This window comes from Enoplosus armatus, chromosome 17 (genome assembly GCF_043641665.1).
Source record: "Enoplosus armatus isolate fEnoArm2 chromosome 17, fEnoArm2.hap1, whole genome shotgun sequence".
Taxonomy (NCBI): Eukaryota; Metazoa; Chordata; class Actinopteri; order Centrarchiformes; family Enoplosidae; genus Enoplosus; species Enoplosus armatus.
This window is the reverse complement of record NC_092196.1, coordinates 8,319,784-8,339,864: the sequence shown is the minus strand read 5'-3', so window position 1 is coordinate 8,339,864 and position 20,081 is coordinate 8,319,784. Positions and strand designations below refer to the sequence as shown.

The following is a 20,081-nucleotide window of genomic DNA, read 5'->3' as shown; positions in this document are numbered from 1 at the left end:
GTGCTTCAGTTAGAGCTAATGGGGAGCCAAAAACAAAGCAAAGCATTGATGCAGGAATCTACATACTTCTGGAAACACTGTTGTCATCTTGTATCCAAAGACTGCTTTACAAACTAATGAGTGTGAGCCAGCACTGTTTGCATATAAATGAAAGAGTGAAAGAAGTAATTAGGATATTTCCCCACACTTGGCTTTGTGAAATTGATCATAAAAGATTGATGATGTCTTATAATTTTATGCTGCTTCTGTTTTTTCAAAAAAGAAAATGAATTATAATAATTTCCACCCATATCCTGTTATTAGCAATGGTAACATCTTTTTTACTCCTGTATTTTATTAAACAACACTTATTTACAAATATATTCATTACAGGACAAGTAAAATAGTACATCTCAACATGGTGTAAATGGCTTTGGGTGCATTTAGTACAAATATCCAAACTCCACTATGGTACTGTAGGTATTCACACGACACTAGAGTAAACACACTTGTGAAATTCAAGCATTTTTCTTTTTTTTAAATCAAAGCTTTCCTTTTGATTGCTCGTGATTTCTTGACTAATCTAACTGATCCATCAAATGACACATTTCATCATGACTCTTGTAAAGACTGTGCTCCTAAAGCAGCCATGTGAACCTTTAAACTGAGGCTTCAAACCAAACAGATTCAAAGTACAATCATGCAGTTCCCTGAGAGGTAATACCATCGTACCTACTTTGGCAGCCAGTCCTCGGTCAGAGGTCACTGTTTATGTGTTACAGCATTTCCTCCTTATCAAGGAGAGTCTCATGGGGCAGCCGGGATCTCGCCAGGTATTAGAAAAGAGTCCACAGGTCCTCCTCTGGTCATAGGCAGTCTCTGCACAGCGCCACCTGGCCGTTACGATAGTCCCTGCAGGGGCAAAGACGCTGGTATTTGGGGCTGGAGCCGGCACAGCTGAAGAGCAGCGGATCCTGCTGCAGGCCACATTCAGCATGCTCTGCCGAGAAGCCCGGGAAGAGGTGGTTCATCTCGGACTCCACTCCCTCACACTGGAAGTCCAGCCTGGAAACACAGACGGAGGAGGAGGAGGGCACAGTTTGACAGGATGTACATGTAACTATAAAGACTTTGTTCATGTTTCAAGGGTATTGATTATCATTCCACTAATACAACACACTAATATGTTTAATATTAATGTTAGCAGGAGTGCCAGGGGGTATCAATGATTATTCCACTAACATATTTAATATTAATGTTACAGTGCTGCTCTAGGACCTCAAGGAATGAGGAGAGATATTACAGGGAAAGGGTGAGCTAATGTCTTCTTCTGCACTTTGTGCTGCTGCATAATTTTGAAACGAGAAGTGCAAATGAGGCATGAGACTGTGTGGAGGGAAAGTTAGTCAGTCAAATGTATTGTTGTTGCAGGAAGAGCTCTTTGAGATGCATTGTTTCATTTTCAAATAGGTCCTGACGAGGCCTTTCACAAAATAATCAATGCTGTTGATGGCGCATTGGGCAAGAACACAGTTGTACATCACATCAGTGAATCTACAGCACCTTCACATTCAAACACGATAGTAATGTTACGATAAACATGATAAACATCAACATGATCCAAATGTACGTCTATTGTTCTTTGTAATTTAAAAAAACAAAATTGTTACAAAAATTGTTTATACATATAAAAAAACATATTTAAATAACTTTGAACATAATAACAATATTTTCACTCTGATACATACAGATTCTTTAAAATTCTGTTACATTAAGAAATGCAAGCTAAAAGACTATTTTGTTATAATACAGTGTTATCTTTCATGGCCGTGTGTCAATAGGAGCAAATGAAAAGATTAAAAAAAATGTTTCGGGCCAAATCGTTCATTGTCGTTTAACAAATCATCCCAATGAAGAAGCATCTTACGCGGTGAAGGCCTCCTTAATGTTGATGAACCGATACAAGGCGGGTTCGCAGATTAGTCCTGCACTCTGGCACGCCTTCACACACGACTGGCCCTGCTGCGAGGCCAAAAGCCGCAGTGCGCTGAGGGGTGGCCAGGATGTGTAGTAGCTGGCGTTGGAGGACCAGGTTAGGACGCTTGAGTTGGGCATGACGACAAAAGGACTGGGAGGGCTGCCCGGCCAAACCACAGAAGAGTTCACTGGCGGAAACGGAGCTTCAGGGGAACAAAAGTCCTGCAGGTGCAAAGATAAAATGACCCAGAGCAGTAATATTTGTTATTTGTTATATTGTAAACACTTTGACCGGTCAGCTAAAATAAACACTAAACAAATTATACATTGAGCTCTGCAACACGTACAACTTCTGGACAGCTGATACAGGAAATAACAAAAGAACCGTCATTAACGATACAAAAGTGCTTATCAGAACTCGCAAGTCCTCGTCAATCTTCCAAGAAATGATATGAATGCAGTTATGCCACCCAATAACAAATGAGGTCTAGAGGCAGAATTAGGCTCTGGTGAGAGCCCTGATTAGATTCCCCCCACGAGCTGGGGCTATTCATAAGACCCAGGTAATAACATTTCTCTGACATGTCCCCCTGGCCTCCAGACCCGTTTATTAAACAGGCTCCTAGTGCCCGCAGGCAATAACTAGGCTTCCAATCTCTCCATCTCTGCCACACACACACACACACACACACACACACACACACACACACACACACACACACACACACACACACACACACACACACGAGAAGATAAGGAGGTATGGAACAGCAGAGGTGTGTGGAGATGCTACTTTTTGTAATTACATTATTTTTGTATTTGGTTTTGTATGTGGGGCTTGAGATAAAATTCCCACAATTCTTAGGTTTTATTTTCTCTTGTAATCATTGTTAATATGGTATCTATGTATTTACACATTAAACCATATGTGATTATAGAGTTTATAGAGCCTAACGTCTTTTTAATACCGATAGGAGTCTACACAAAGAGAACATACGACAAGACAAGAAAATCTGAAACAAGGGTTGTTAACCAGGTCATGTACTGTACATGTTACTAACCAGGTCATGTACTGTACATGTTACTAACCAGTTCATGTACTGTACATGTTACTAACCAGGTCATGTACTGTACATGTTACTAACCAGGTCATGTACTGTACATGTTACTAACCAGTTCATGTACTGTACATGTTACTAACCAGTTCATGTACTGTACATGTTATGTGCTTAATTGGAAGAGAGCATGCAGGCAAAAGTCATTAACTGAACTGTCTGTTTTAATCATAAATGAGACCTTGTTACTGTCTCGTGTAGCTACTTGCTCTCGTTGTGCGCACTTTTTCCAATGCAACAGATGGGATGACTATTACAACCTGCGTGGTCGTGTGACTGGCCTTGTTGCTGCCCTACAGGACTCTAGTGAAGTTGCTGCGTTCTCAGATCTCAACAAGTGGTGAGTCAAGTGTTGTGAAAATGGAAAGAACTGACGGCCCAAACTATGTTTTAAAGAGCTACAATTTAATGAAGACACATAACCTGGTTTCCAGATCCTGTGAATGATAGGTGGCAATTTCTGTTTTTGTTTACTGATCCATGTTTTATTTAACACCACTGCACGTTCCAACAGACTGAGCGATGTCATTAACATTAACGACGGCTCAGTTCTATTCATGTGTCCCAGTAAGTAATGACAGTCAGCCAGCATGCACAATACCAGGACCTGAAACTGAAGCAGCTAAATGGAATTCAGCAGACATTAATCTTATTATTCACACCTTTGCTTTTCCTACTGTGACATGTCAAAATGTGTTGGCTGGAAAGAAGGCTTATACAAACAAACACATCTTTTTCATTCATTAACCTTTTACACTGGTTATTAGCCTTTATCCAATTTCACTGGAGCCACCATTTATTGTTGATTTATTGAGCCACGATGTGCTGATGGATGACCCCACAGCTCCTCACAAGAAACTGTCCTTGCTAATTGTCTTTTAATAATAGAAATAACTGCACTACTCCATATGGTTAGCAAAGTAAACAAACGCCTCTGTCTCTTTCCTCTCTTTAAATGTGTGTGTTTGAAAAGAAGTAACAAACTGCACCTGTACATCTCTTGAGTTTATGAGAAATGTCAATCAAGGTATTTTTCAGTTGAATGGTTTCTCCACAATTATACAAAAGAAATTCAAATAACAAGAGGACAGCTAAAAGTGTGAAATGCATCATTTGTGCTTTGCTGTATGTGCCATCATACAGACAGTGTTTACAGGGGGAGAGACTGAGCTGCCATAAGTGTATACTGTATATTGTATGTTCACAGTGGGACTGGAGCTCTGCCAGTGGACGGAGGTGAGAGGAAGTTATTGTAGGAGATAATGAGGACGACAGATTCAGTCAGAAAGTAGAAAAGGGGGCGGAGGGGGTAGAGAGTTGAGAGTGACTTGAGAAGTTAGAAGTGAAATTGGAAAAGTCTGAAATGGGGAAAGAGAAGGTTAAGAAAAGTGGAAGAAAAGAAAGGGGACTCTGATTGGGAGTCTGACCTTGTACATGCCAGGCCAGAAGTCACAGTTTCAGTCGGTCACGGCACACTGAATGTGTGTGTGTGTGTGTGTGTGGTTGTCCTCACACTGGATTACAGTGTGTGTGTGTGTGTGTGTGTGTGTGTGCAGGGGACGAGATGGTGTCAGAACAGAACACATTTCCTTAACCCGCCATGGCCAGACACTATACCAACCATCACAACATGCTAGATGACACACAACGACCACAACGAGGTCTGTAAATATACAGTATATAAATGTGTGCATGTGTGTGGGGGATATATTTTTGTTATTTGTGGTTGTCCTCACACTGGATTACAGTGAAAAAACATCAAATAGAGATCATTGACTAATTCTCGTTTTGATGCGTGTTAAACGTTGGATAAGTCCATTTTTATGGACCATCATTGAGAAAAATGTGTCACCGTGCAGTATATTAAGATAGCAGCTGGCGCCTGCAAAGCATTTAATAGCTGACCCAAACTGTGCAGGCGGGAATAAATATTGTGGCCAAGCAACTGAGAAAATCCCAGAAAGGGTTCAATATACAACTCAATGGACATGTGAATGGAGGAGAAGAGACCTTGTGTAAAAATCCAATTGCTGTTTTACTTCTTAAGCTATTATCAGTCTTTATCCATCCAACATTTCAGTGGTCCAAGGTGTATTTACCTCAGACCACTGAAATGAAAAGAATACAGTCAACACCGCACATTTGTCAAGGCGAAGATTCAAACAAGTAACAGACTCTGAGCACGAAGAAATGGGCGTGTATCTGTTCTGTCTGTAAGAGATGGATGAATGATAAATGACTAAAAACGCTTCAGAAACACTTGAAGAAATAAAATGGATTGGCTCAGAAACAAGAGTCCAACATGCAACAGTAGGCTCCTCTAAATCTGCTCAGGCTTCAGGAAAGGAGCCAATTATTTTGCCTCCGCTGTCAACAAAGAAGCTGAGACCCTCGCGGTGAAGAAGACTGACCTAATGAGCAGAGGTGAACACACGCATCCTTTGTCTTCCACTCTAGTGCTTCAATGTCACGCTTCCGTCCCACATTCATATTCTGTCCCAGTATTGTGTTACTACTGTACCATCTAGGCACATTCCTGACTGTAGGAGAGGAGACTGTAGGTGGATGGAAAAGCTGAAGGCCAGGAGAGTCACGAGTGACACCACACAACCAACCAGCTGCACCTGAAGTGGTCCACACTACAAAGAGTCCAAGGACGCGAGCCAGTACACCTGAACATGGAGCAGCTTGGCCCAGATTCACTGGGTGCAAAGAAAATACTGTAATATTGTAAACAACTTAATGGAAAATGAAGCAAATGAATCAGTAACACAAACACTGCTACAAACGTCACATCATACTGAATGCAAAGTACCTGCATGTATCAGCTATAAAGGAGACGTGGCTCTATGATATGTGCCGGAGGTTTGAGGCACATAAAAAAGGTCAAATCATCTGCGCTGCTAAAACTGCAGATGCATCAGTCACAAATTATTTAAACGAATACTCAAAGCAGAAGCTATGATTTTATTATCAAACACTCAACGCCCGAAGGCTTCAAAGGTGGCTCTGAAAAATATATAACCAACATCCCCACATGCTCCCGTACGCTCAGCGCAGGAAACTCCAAACATGGCAGCTTCCATTTGCAGCTTGTGTGGTCAGCTGTTTACGTTTTTTTGCAGGCAACTGCGTTTGCTTACACTGGCTGCAAACAACAAATGCAAGGTATACTTTAAAAGGTTTTAAGGTTTTTAAGGAAGTGTTAGTAAACATGGATGTAAACAATGCAGGTTTCAAGCTTTAAAGAAACATCGGCTTTGCAAATGTTTTACAGGAAAACCCCACACGTCACCTTTAAGGGGATTTAATATTCACTTCCCCAAAGGAGTCACAAGATTCACATTTTAAAAAGAATGTCCCAAATCCATTCTGCAGAGGCCGAGATGTCCTGACTTAAAATCATATGAGTCAAGCTCACTGGATCCTACATACATCATTTTTGTTAGCCTGGTAAATGCCCACATCTTTCAAACTCCTCACCTCCAGTTTGTAACGCTAGCTTTCTGTGTGTGTTGTCTCTACAATGAAATAGCACTGACGCTGTAATAGCTTCAGTCACTGATTCAAGTTACTGCACTGGTCTGTTATGAACACAGGTTACTGGAGGGCGTTACAACCTGCAAGAGCCACAGTAGTTGAGCCAGACACACAAGTAGCTGACCAATGAATCTTCACATCTATTTCTATGTTCTGTTCACACCACCAAACAGTGACCAACCTAATCAGCTGGGAGGCGACATGTGCACCTTCAAATAACTCAGATCGAGTTTTGAGACCCACCTGGTTCTGAATGTAGGCATGAACTCTCTCAAGCATCCCCTCACAGGTGTACTCATAGGGCAGGAATGGCTCCACCTGCAAACACAGATGTGCACACAGATGAAGAAACAGTAGGGTGTGTGTGTGTGTGTGTGTGTGTGTGTGTGTGCAAGTGTGTGCTTTTGTAATTACAGGAAATAAGCATCTGATAGTTAATCAAAGCTGACATATTCATTAGCGTAATTGTGAAAGGCTTATATCATGCCACAAGCCTCGCATTAAAATCAATGACCTCATACATCACAGGTGACAGCTCTGAAAATTGATTTCATTATTTTTCGTGATGACTGCGTCAATATGTCAAACAATGGACTCAACTGACAGCAGAGCACAGGTCACCCAGCAGCACGGAGGAGGCTGGTGTTTCTGTGCACTCTGGCATCCTTTGGGTGCAGTTATCAGTGTTGCTGTCACTCATTGTCGGACCTTTTGATGGCAGGCGATGGATTAAGATTCACAGAGAGAGCACTGATCAATAGTTTTACCCAAACAGCCTCGTTGAGAACGCAGCAGCGACAGGAAGAGATGGGAGTAATTAATGCATTTTAAAACCTATTGTGGCTTGATGACATAAATAATCATGAAATATATCAGGATGGGATGCATTCTGTCAGGATTCCCGCTGCAGAGTGTCTCCCGTGGTAACTGAAGTGAGATCTCATTGTTTACTATCAGGCCACAAAAGCACTCAGGCTTTTAAATTGATAAATGGTTCCTTTTAGTGTTGTGTTCCTTTTAGCACTCGCTTATTACTTTATTTCATCTGAGTTTAATGAAATGTATCTGGCACTTCATCAGCTATTCTGCAATGCAATTTGCCTTTTGGGCATCTTTATATGATAGAATCAGAGAAAGAGAGAGAGAGAAACAAAATGCTTCATAGAGGGCGATTTGAATTCAGCAGCAGAAAATATTTTTTAAAATGACTGCGCAATTTATATACCTAAACTGACTGCATTGCTCGGCCACAAAAATATGTGAGCTACATTCATTATTTCACACCATCATCGATGACATGAAATGAAACTTCACCCCCGTTCCTGAGGTGAGTGATGCTGGGAGCAGCCATGTCCACAGAAAGACACACAAACCCAGCTGGCGAGTAAGATCGGGGCAGGCGTCACAGACATTTTAGTGCGTCTTTCCTCTTTTCCATCATGCACTGTTGCCATGGTGCCATTAAAATCTGAGGCAAGAGTGTTTCAGGCAGCTCTTGAGCTCACTGACAGAAGAAGCTATCTAACATCAATAACACGAGCAGCAGCAGCAGCAGCAGCACTGCGAACAAACCTTATCCCAAAATGTGGTGAGTAAAGAACGTTTTGTGCTCAGCGGGCTTTGAATACACGAGTAAACTCACTGTACGGCACCCAGACTGCCAACTGTGCTGTGCTAGCAGACATCTATATGTACATAACTTTATAGTTAAACGTAAACAGTGCATCACACATACTGAACTACTATTATTCAAATACTAAATAAGTTAAAGGAAGAGTTCGACATTTTGGGAAATTATTTGCGAGGCTAGCTGTCTTCTCCTGCTTTCAGTCTTTGTGCTAAGCTAACCATCTGCTTGTGATAGCGTCACACTTTCGTACGTACAGATATGCTACTGGTATTAATCTTCTAATCTACTATACATGCCTAGCATTTCAGAGTATGATCTGTCTTGTTAGTTATTTCACACAACTGACCAGTGTCCAAATTCATTAAGATCCGCCACGATTGCAACTGACAAATTATATGCACTTTTCCCCCCCGACTGTGTCTGAATCGACAACACATCAGGCATATTTGTCACAGAAAATAAAGCTGCTCTTACTTTCATTTAATCTTTCAAATGTAAGGTGAAACCTGCCCAGTCAGCCTGTGTGATTAGAATTGTTTTTCCTTCCCCCAGGATCCACTTTTTAAGCGTTTACCAGAGCCACAACTGGTACTTCATTGTGCCTCTATCAGCGGGAAACACAAGGTCTATTTAACACACCTGGCAGGTAGAGGCACACATGCATCTTGGCACCGCGAGAGGCTTGGCTGTAGCTCAGTGTTGTTCTGGTGACAGATTGAGCACAGCGTGATTGATTAATGTGATCTGCTGTGGATAATGTTTTCTGCCTGTGGGGCTGGCCTCTGGAAAGCTGCCATGTAAACCCAGGTGTGGGCACAGTTTACCTACTGAGCCGCTCAATATCTCAAGCAATTAGCAGTGCGGAGAGCAGAGAGGAAGCCAGCTAAGCATTTTCCTGTAATGTCGCATGCCATGATTAAGAGCTCTATTAAAGGCTTCAAAAGTGGGTCAAATTAGACTATGGGGTGTGCAAGAGCAACTTGTCATTGCCATTATCATTATGCAGCAGAGTAAAATGTACTCTGGGAGGCTATAATATTAGAAGAGCATTATTTCAAATGAGTTTGGAAGGCAAACACCAAAAACTTAACGTACATTGATCCTCATGATCTCACGGATGGTTGCATCAAACTCTTCAGAGTTATTGAAGTCGATGGTGATGACATGCGGCCTGCCAATATACTGCTCTGCATACGGATGCTGAGAGGACACCTGAGGGAGGAATAAATGGGATATATTCACAATCACAATAAAACAGCAACTGAAGTCAAGATCTGAGAGTGGTGGAAGTGTCAATGCACACTTATTTGCATTATAATGCAAAGTGTAAACTGGGTTGATGGTGGCGAGCGTGGGGATATATGATATTAGAAGTGCATCTACCTTCCTGGAGGTGGGCTTCCCTCTGAAGAACTCATGATTGAGAGAGCTATGTGGAGGGTTAAACTTGGGTTGTAGGAAGATGCAGCCATTGGCTATGGCCTCCAGAGGGGCGGGACCTTCGTATGGGAAGCCAAATCCAATGAACAGCTTGAAAGGAATATGAACAAGGAAGAGGAGATCATGAGTCCGTACACTGAGCTGCTCATATCCAGGTCAACACTGACTTAGTTACAAAAGTCTACAAAAGCATAAAAACGTGAAAGCCTCAGTGATGTTCCCACCTTGGCCTTTCTGAGGAGCTGCTGCAGCTCCTGCTGAGGCAGCAGACCGTGGTTCTTGACAAAGGCAGGCACCTCTGGGGGACGCTGCGTCTCATAGTACACCGTCCCATGGATCTCCATATAGCGATGCAGAATGGCCAGGAACTTTTCCTTTCCCTGAGAGGTATAAAGGAGGCAGTGAAAATGAGTTAAGCACTTAAAAAAGACGTATGATGTAAAGTAACTAATGCCGCTCCAGAGGTGGGTCGTCTTCATTTGCCTTCAAATTACTGTTTTTTCAGTCTACCTTAACTCCATCAGTTAGCTTGAGCCTCTGACTACTCGCTTTTTTTTTGTGTGTTGGTTTTCAAGACTGTTCCCCTTGACGTATCAAATAAGTACATGATTATTTGGCGTCTTTGTAGAGCCGTTAGTTGTTTTATGTTGCTTTGAAAACTGACATATACCATACCGATTCAACTAAATATGAGACGTCTTTGAAGCAGCACCTGTCATGGCGATTTAGTTCAAAGTTAAAGCACGTTGTTCTGAGCTGATTGATCATACGACTGCGCAGACAACATCTGAAGATGCCAGCTTTCTTCAGTTTCTCCTGCAGCACAGACGCTGCCATGACCAGATAAATGAATGGAACAGATTCATCAGTATTACACACCACCACTCTTGAGAGTGCAGAGGAGAGAAGCCCAAAGGTGTTGGGGAGGGCAAGAGTATGATGGATCTGATGAGCGGAGTCTGCTCTTGTTAGCACTAACATCATCTGGTAACTATCCAGTACCTGTGAAGTTATGAAAGACTTAAATCAACGTATATCTTCTGTGTTGCCCTGTGGAGACAATTTGAGTCATTTTGCTGATTAAAACTGAATTAGTTTATCTCCAAAAGTCTTTCTGGGAATGTTATGAATTATTCACTAATGCTATGTCTTCAAGGCATAAATCATTTATAAATGTCATCCGAGTGTTATTTCTCATTTTTCATCTTAAGCCATTTTAACGACTTCAAGCAACATGCAGATGAAATCACGTTCTTTTACTTAAAGGAACACTCCTCCCAAAAATCTCAAACATTCTTCGATTCATGGGAGTTACAATGATTTACTATTGTGACCAGTTCTTACAGAAGAACGTATCAAGAAATCAACTTTGTTCTGTTTTTAAAACATCTTGTTTAAATGTTGTAAACATCTTAAATGATGTTTCTCTATGCTACATCCCAGAAAAAGTTCATATTTTTAGTTTTAGATCTAGACGTTGGGAGATATTTTACATATTTGAAGTCATTGTAAACAAGCCTCTGATATCTTTAAATATATAAGTTAGGCTCTTACAAAACAACTGAAGTGGAAAATATTTTTTAGGCAACAAAAAGTCTAAAAAAAAGTCTTGAGTTTTGGCATTTAGAGAATTGAAAAGTGTACTTACTTGAAGCTGTGGGGATCCATCAATGATGCATCATGGGATGATGAATGCAGAATAGTACAGGGTGAAGAACAGAAGTGTGAAGAGGAGGGAAGTGAGGAGAGAGAGGCAGATGTAGAGGAAAACAGAGAATATGACATGAAGTATTAGTCATTTTTCCTCTCATAGGACATTTACAGTCCCAAAATCTCTCGTGTGAACCTCAAAACTGAGGTGGAGGAAGAGGCTGCCATCAACGAGGGGTATTCACTGTCTGGAGAGACAGCAATCTTTGAGACTCAAAGATTACGTCGCAGCTCGAGTTGTTCTGTGAAACACGGGATGTTACGGCAGTGTAGGAACAAAGCTGCAGTCAGATTCAAGTGAACCAAACCTTGGGGGAGGCTGCAGCACACTTCAAAGTTACAGTAAGAGCGAGAAGCCTTGCCAGTAGCTCGAAGGGAAAATTTACTCCAAACAAAAACAATTGTTCCTTTACCATCACACTTCAGGCCAAATTCCTGGAGGACTAACTTGTTTGCAGGAAATATAGCATCTAGTGGGTGTTTCATAGTGTATGCTGTGAAGGTTTATAAGGACAGTGATCTTCAAAAGTTCTCCAAACTTAACATTTCTCCTGATTTTATCACACTCAAAGAACCTCATGGATGCAAAAAGCATATTATAACATATGCATTCAGTCAGTCATTATCGGTCATGTATAGAGTATAGTGATTCCTCTAAATCGGGGGTTTTCAAAGTCTGACACTATGTCCCCCCTCAGACAAAATAAAGACTGTGGATCTGGGGATCTTTGGGTGACTTAAACAGGAAGTATAATGTTGCCATGGAGTCAATCAGTTGGCTGTGGGCTACAACTTGAGCACTGTATTTGTAGCCTATATTTGTTTAAATGTTGGCAAATTGACACATTTAAAAGTATGCCGAATTTGTTGTTAAAAGTTCCTGTTTGCACTGTACCCATGGATGTATAGACAACTATCACTGGATTACTTTGATACTGAAGAAAACTTAAAAACATGATGATTGTGAGGCAAGTTCTGTAGTGTCTTTTTTTCTATGATTTCTAGCCTTATTATAAAATATGATAAACCATGTATTGTTACTCTCTGGGGCACATGGCATCTAGCAAGAGGAATGAGACTCATTGTGTAGTCTTGAAAAGCGTTTATCACTCATTTCTAACAGGAGCATGCAGGATTCTTTGTGTCTCTTTGACTCTTTGTGCCCCTTTAATCTATTTCTAATTCTTCAATTCTTCATCGCAAAGCCACGTACAGTAAGTGTTGTTTCAAAGCCCCCAAATTAGAAAAAAGAAAGTGTAGATCAGAAGTCCCTTTGTTGGTATCTTTGAAACTGAACAGTTAACAATTCACATATCACATCACTCTCAGTTACCAGTTTATTAGGTACACTTAGTCTACCCTTATTAATGCAAATGGGGTGGAAACACCTGTCAGTATAACACAATATAATTCAACAACACAACAAAACACAGCATCCAAAATGACCATAAAGTTGAATCATCAAAAACTGAACATTATAACCTGTAAGATGGTAACATTTATTACAGGCTGTTGTATTAGACTTAGTTTTAGCTAGGTGTAATATTGACTGACAACTGAGTGTATGTAGCTATAGCTACGGTGATAATCAAGAAAACATGATGCCAACATGTTATGAATCCAGCGGTTATTGTGGGAAACTGACCTTCCACATGTTTGCTTCTTTGCCGTACACAACAGCCATACTGTTAACCTTGTTCCGCTGGATGTTCAGCCTCTCCGTCTCATTCAGCTCCTCCGCCACAAAACCCATGAAAGAGTTATCTGGAGTGTGGGCTGGCAAGGACAAACAAAGCAATTGGCAATACAACGTTACAAAGTCCAATTTCATGTCTCCAAAAAAATGTGATTAAGAGTAAACAAGCGGCTGTGGAGATCCAGACTGCTGTGCATGTTGAGGAAAAGAGAACAAAAAGGAGCTCGGAGGGAATTCTGCAGAGCTCAAAGTCATAATGTTTAATTATGAGTTATTATTCCATTCATTTGTACGGCAGAGTGTGCTAAAACACATCTTTTCAAAGTCCAACGAACAATACAGCTAGTTTGCATTCACATCACCTGGTTGGTTGACTGTCATCGCGCACCAACAATGAGGTGAAACGACTTTACAGGAGCACTTTCTTCTCCGTCGTCTTTGCTACACTTTTAATGGGAGAGTTTTGGATTGCAGCTTTAATATGCCACAGCTTACAGCTTTCAGCACACAAAACAACACTCTGAATGGTTGCACACACAAAGAAAATCTACTACAGCAGAGAGATGTCAAGTGGTAAGGAGACAGAAATGGTATTTTCAGGCAATTTTTCAAACCTGAGATGAAAGCCAACATCTTTCACAGTGTCAGGCTTTGTGATAACAGTAAGTATTTTGGAAACAGCGGGGCAGCCCATTCTCGCTGAATTAATTGGAGACTACACAAACAGCTGAGGTTTCTTCTGCCTTCAAGTTCACCAAATGTGCCGTGAATGTGTGTGTGCGGCAGCTGCTGGTGCTTGGTCACAGTAGGTGGCTTTAGGCATCTGTGCAGGCACAGCTGTCCTGAACGAGTTCTCCGTTCTGCTCGTGCGCCCTGAAGCCTTCCCTGCTACAGCCCGAGGACTTTATAAGCTCGCGCGCAATCTGCTCACACTCTCTGTCACATAAACACCGGCACACACATGCATCAAAACACTTCATGTTCCCACAAGCAGATGTGCATCCTCAACCTCAGTAAGAGCAAAGAGGAAATCTGTGTTAAGAGAAATTAAAGAGACCACATACGGAACATGGTCATGTACTGCTGGCCGTGCAGGTTCCAGTAGCCCCAGTTGGTCCTGTAGCCGTGCAGGGTGGCATACTCCTCGTGGTTGTACGCAGGCTCAGTGCCGAAGGTGTCAATCACTCGGATGTGGCACCTGGGACAAAATAAGAAAATAGGCTGAGCTAAAATTAGAACAAAGTGGTCTCTTGCTTTCAAATAATACAATCTCCCCTGAATGAGTGAAAGATAATTCCATTAGCTTTGTCTATGTGGCACAGATATGCTCAGAAGAGTAGACCAGCCGTGAAAATCTCTCTCTTTCTGAGTTATGAGAGCTCATCTCAGCACTATAACAGTGTTGTTGCCAGAGTCTTGGTTTGTAAAGCTGTCAGTGGTGATGGATATCCATGTCCCCTGCCTGCCTGCCTGCCACCCCCCCTCGCTGAGCAGAGCTTACACGGGCCTCAAGGTGAGACGTCTGAGGCTTAAATCACAGCCTTGTTTCGCAGCCACCACAGGGCCCTCTGCTGGAACAGATCATGACACAACCTGCAGATCAAACTGAGTCAAACACATGGACCAATACTGTGCTACGAAAGACATTTTAAAAAGGAGACGCTAGACTCTCTTGGCTCTTTGGATGGACTGGAAAATGCTTAAAATTCTCTCTGATAAAGTGAGGGCAACACTTCAGCGGGGAATAGATTACACTCCTTTGACTGCTTCAACACTGAAACATCTTCAGATATGTTGTGTTAACGTCCTCCCAGATCAAACCCAAACAAAACTCAAAAACCGGGGTGGAAAAGGCGTTTACAATGAGCAGCATTAAAAAATTACATCAGCACTTTTTCAGCAGTGAATATTCACACTGGGAAGTCAAAAACCAATTGATGTAATCCAATCAATGCCATGCATCTCTAATCAGTGTCAGGACTGAAGAGGAAATAAAAGTGTCGGTCTGCCACTTTGTGACAGCTGAGGAGTGGCGGTCGATTGGCTGACCTTGGACTGACGCTAATTTGAATAAGCAGAGGTTTTCACTGTTGTTTTCTCGTTTTAGGGAATTCAGGAGGAGAATCAGGATGAATTATTGTGAAATGTGTGTGGCTGCTGCTCAGTTATTCAATGAACGTATCACCCTTCTCCTCTTACGCTTTCGGAGTAAAATGTGGAATGAAAACAAACGGCAATACAGCTGCACAATATAATCTAACAACTGCAATATTACACCGCACAAGATTATCATTATTTTCACACTGCTATAACTTGATTTTTCTTTCATAACTGTTATTTCTTCCCAGAGCTGCAGTAAAAGCATTGTTTTTCTTTGCTTGGATTAAAGAAAAATAGAGGATTTGCTTTCATACTGTGACCGCTCCAGTGCTGCCCAGCTGGAACGAAAGGAAACTTTACCAGCTGAATTTACAGAAAGAACAGAGCTCAGAGCTGTCGATCATATTGGTTTGTTTTAGCATTTACAAACACATGAGCTGTATTTTATCGCTGTACATAACTACAGCACTTGTGTACAGGCCAACTCATTCATTTTAAGCAGACAACTTACTCCCAAGTTTCCTATGTGAAGCATAGAAAGAGTTTGTGATGCTGTGATAAAGGAAGTGATATCAACCCAAAGGCCTGCACCTGGTTGATTGATCACTGTATAAGGAGGCCATATTGGATCCCCCCCAAAGGGAGAACTTGCTGATGCACAGTGAAGTTACCGTCCTGTAACAGCAGCCAGTCAATAAGCCAATAGTGAAGTATTTCATCAGAGAGGCAATTACTGGTAACAACAATGGATGCAACAAACAAACGCTGCACTTAGAGCTGGTAAAGAAACAGAAATGACACACACAGACGGAGAAAAGAGACTGACTTGTGCTTCCTCAGTGACAGACCCATGTGCTGCTTCATTTGCTGCAGGCCGTGGTAGTCGGTGTAGATTAGGTCAAAGGGCAGAGGTCCCGTCAGAGGGCAGCTTCCTCTTCCTGGAGGGACACCCAAAAACCTGCAGACAGGTGAGGTGTGCTTGTAATCACTGTAATCCCACAGAAGAGATGAAGCACACACAACTAATGATCAAATGTCGCTCCGAATAACAATCTCACCAATAAAAAAAGAAAATATTTGGGCAAAAGTGAGACGCTGCAGGGACACTCAGGTGGAGATAATGTGCTTGGTGCTTGAACAGCATCTCAAATACGTTTCTGCACATCTAACAGCTTCAGTCCATTGAAATTTCCCCACAGTCCACAACAGGATGTGATGTGACGAGTCTGATGGAGGCAATCACAGGATGAAAACACTCTCTGACAGTAATGATGAAGTTTGGGTGTCTGGAAGTGCTCTATTGTACAAAGGAATGACTGTTTCTGTTTGACGGCCACGCAAGCACACGAAGTAGAGCTGGAAATGCATTCTTGAAGTTCTTAGGCTTCGATGAAAAACATCTGTGATATGAAGTAGTGGCTGGTGTTGAGTGTGATGAGCCTTTACGCTGGTACTGGTGGAGCTGCGGTCAACTAATAGTCACAGCATTTCTTTTTCTGATCAATTAGTTCATTTCATTTAGAAATTTGTCAATAATGCTCCAGCATTGGTTTCCCTGCGCGGGCAAATTAATTCTTGGAAGAGGAACGTTGCACTTAAGACACTAAATAATATTTGTGTACATTATTGTGAGGACAGAGATGTGATCAGTTTATAGTCATGACAGATAATTCCCCATAAAAGGACTATAAAAAACTACAAATCAAGTAGAATACTTTCAGTTCACCAAGACGCTAAAAAACAATCAGGCTAACTGATTTCGATGGGACTGCCCTACTTCTCAAAGCTGCTCCGTGCAAAGTCTCCCATTTCTCAGAAGACGTGTGTGTGTGTGTGTGTGTGTGTGTGTGTGTGTGTGTGTGTGTGTGTGTGTGTGTGTGTGTGTGTGTGTGTGTGTGTGCGCGCATTAGTGGGAGCATGTATGAAGGAAGTATGGCTGATAGAGAGACAGGAAGAATGAAAGAGCCCAACCGCGTCATGAAGCATAACAGTGAGACGGTGGCCGAGTCATTCAGCCGAACAACACAGAACTCAATGCTACAAGGCAGCGAGGCATATTATTACACATATTATCTGAGTCATACAGCACATTCATGTAACCACGCGTCTTTAACAGATGCAGAGGGAGGGCTGCTTTCAGGCATTATTTGTGCTGAATCCGTCTTTAACATGATGCCATCCGAGCACTTACTACATAAATGTTGGCTTCAAGAGAGCCACAACTGTGCCTTTTGCATTTGCTTTTCTTTTCTCTCATTGTTAGGGCGCTTACCAGACTTTTTAGCCATGCTAGTGGCATGGCTTTATGGATGGCCTGTTAGTCCACCACTATGTAGGTGATGAATTCACACACTAAGAATTCAGACACTTAATTCAAATGGTGGACAGTAAATATATTACACTATGTAATAAATAGGGTGTTATTTTGGACACAGCCGTTGATAAGCCATGTATTAATCTAGTTTTAGTATCTTTTTTATATTATTTTCCACACTAGGCACATATGTGAACGACAGTAATATTCATGCATATTTATCAGAATTAAGATGTGTCAGATTGCAAGTCAGGGTTGAGATAACGTGCCCTCATTACTTTGCCATTCTGTACAGTGAACTAGCCCGGCTCGATCAGTCTCCATATCAAGAATCAGCTGCCTGAAAAAATGAGGCGTGAATAAAAGCAGACATGAGCGGCTACAAAAGAGCCTGCTGTTACCAAAAACAGGAAAGACAGGAGATATAAATGTGTACAGCGCAGCTTCAGAGCGCTCTGCTTTCAGTTGGGATCAAGGTAGCGCTTTGTTGGAGAAAAACGTAATCAAGCGAGTCTGTTTTCATTACAAGAGAAAGTATTGCTTTGTCAAAACTTCAGCAGGTCTTAAGAGCTGCCACAGTAAAAAGAAAAAACAGTACAGCAGAAATGAAAGTGCATGTGCAGATCTGTAAAATACTCTGTATACTAATACGTATATAAATATATAAATGTAGTTTACTGTATGTCAAGATGATGTGACTTGAAACATTTTGAGGCAGTTTGTAGAACAGACAATGTACAATATTTTTAATAAATACAAATAGTAGTAGAACCACTACACTAACACACACTTGTACTACTATACCTGTGAGGACATTACATTCACCACTGAGGAGTTCGCCACAGTACAAGTTAATGGAGGGGATATTAACACAGATAATGCTAACTAACACCTTTCTAATCTATTAGTAAGTTTCCCATGGCTTTAACAGAAAATGTAATAAAGATGTTAATATAATAATAACTAATATAATATGTAACTGATACATTAACGTGGCTATAAAATAGTTGGTGAAAAAGGACTGGAGCTTAAATATCTAAGACTTACAGAATGTAAACTTTCTGTGACCACAGGAGTTTATATGAAAAGAGCACTGTCAGGGCGTCTGTTTAAATGTGGCTAACAGCCTCATATTTCAAAGAAAAGTGACCAATAACAACGAAAGCATCTCTGTAAAAGACAGATGATCAAACCAGCACAGGAAGTAGCGAAGAAAAGGCCGTGTTCAGTCACTGTTGGTTGGAAAATATTAAAGTTTTCAGTGCTGTCAAACTGCAGCCACTTCACGAAAGTTTCTGCAGCTGTAGTCACAGACCCAGGACCTTACACTCCCTCTTTCTCACGCTACCTGGTTCAGAAACACATCCTGCATAACACGGCCAATCGATCTTTCTTTGGACAGTGTACACATTTAGTCGGCACAGCAGCCGTGTGGAAACAGGCATGGCGGCCGGTTCCCCTACAGTTGATGGGATAATGAGCAAGAATGTGTCAGCCAGCAGCACTTTAAACTGCGGCCACTGAAAGGTACACGCTCAGTGCTTACACAACACAAAAGTGCTCTTCACTTCACAAGCTGTATTTCGGTTCTCTATAGTGTGAGCAGTATGCAGCCAGGCGGATACAATACAGTCCAGCCTCCTGGATCTTACCACAGTGAGGCCCTAATAAAGTTTAAAAGAAAATGAACTGTATGTATATAGACATATAGAAGTGCGTTACAGATGAAACAATGACAAATATTAAGTTATAAGGGAAAAAGACAATTTTTACTAAAAATATTTCCATATTTTACAACTTACTTTTGAGATTTTCTCACTAAATATGAATATTCTAATTTTACCATTTAGCAGGTTTAATGTTCACCATCTTATCTAGCATATTAGCTTGCTAACAATTGCTCATTAGCACTAAACACGAAGGACAGCTGAGGCTGATGGGAATGTATGCCGAGGCAAGCTGTGATTTGTGATATTGGGCTATATAAATAAAATTGTCTTGACATTAGTTTTGCAGGTATTTTGACTTGATGAAAGCGCTAAACCAGAAGTTTGTTTTTACAATTCATTCTGAGATGGACATGAATATCTGTACCAAATTCCATGGCAATGCATCCAATATTTGTTGACATACTTCAGTCTGGACCAAAGTGGGGGACCGAATGACCGTCATCTACAGAACCACGCCGCTAGCACATCACTCAGCTCTTACATACACACAAGATGCTTTTTGTGATACATTCAATTGTATGTAGTTTCTGTGTGTATTATTTTCATCACGTGTGTGGTTTCACTTGCTAGAGGTGTGTGCATGTGCGTGTTCTTTCACTAGTGTGTATATATTAAGTTATGGCCTGTATGGGCCCTCATCGTTTAATGCCGACGTGCATTAATGTGAGAGCAGATGTTTTACAGTGACTGAGTGCAGAACTGTACGTGACTCCGCTCCTCACAGATCCACTGAAGCTGCTGCTGTTCGGAGGTTTAATTGGATATATGCAAATCTGGGCAAACTTTAAGGGAAGAGTAAAGGGCTTAATGTGCATTAAGGAGCCAGCAGCGTGGAAACACACACACACAC

At 41.5% G+C, this 20,081-nt stretch overlaps 1 protein-coding gene across 2 annotated transcripts in view; it reads right to left on the bottom strand.

The window, feature by feature from the left end:
- Positions 1–845: 845 nt before the first annotated feature.
- LOC139300186 (alpha-1,6-mannosylglycoprotein 6-beta-N-acetylglucosaminyltransferase B-like) overlaps positions 846–20,081 on the bottom strand; it is a 50,920-nt gene continuing 31,684 nt past the window's right edge. Inside the window, exons 9-18 of one of the 2 annotated variants that reach the window (XM_070923197.1) lie at positions 16,014–16,145; positions 14,152–14,285; positions 13,037–13,167; positions 11,330–11,335; positions 9,906–10,061; positions 9,625–9,771; positions 9,337–9,453; positions 6,855–6,929; positions 1,907–2,178; positions 846–1,044 (exon numbers count right to left, since the gene is read on the bottom strand). In XM_070923197.1, the coding sequence (XP_070779298.1) occupies positions 846–1,044; positions 1,907–2,178; positions 6,855–6,929; positions 9,337–9,453; positions 9,625–9,771; positions 9,906–10,061; positions 11,330–11,335; positions 13,037–13,167; positions 14,152–14,285; positions 16,014–16,145 (1,369 nt within the window). The remainder of the gene's footprint in view (positions 1,045–1,906; positions 2,179–6,854; positions 6,930–9,336; positions 9,454–9,624; positions 9,772–9,905; positions 10,062–11,329; positions 11,336–13,036; positions 13,168–14,151; positions 14,286–16,013; positions 16,146–20,081) is intronic. The other variant, XM_070923198.1, reaches the window with a different exon arrangement.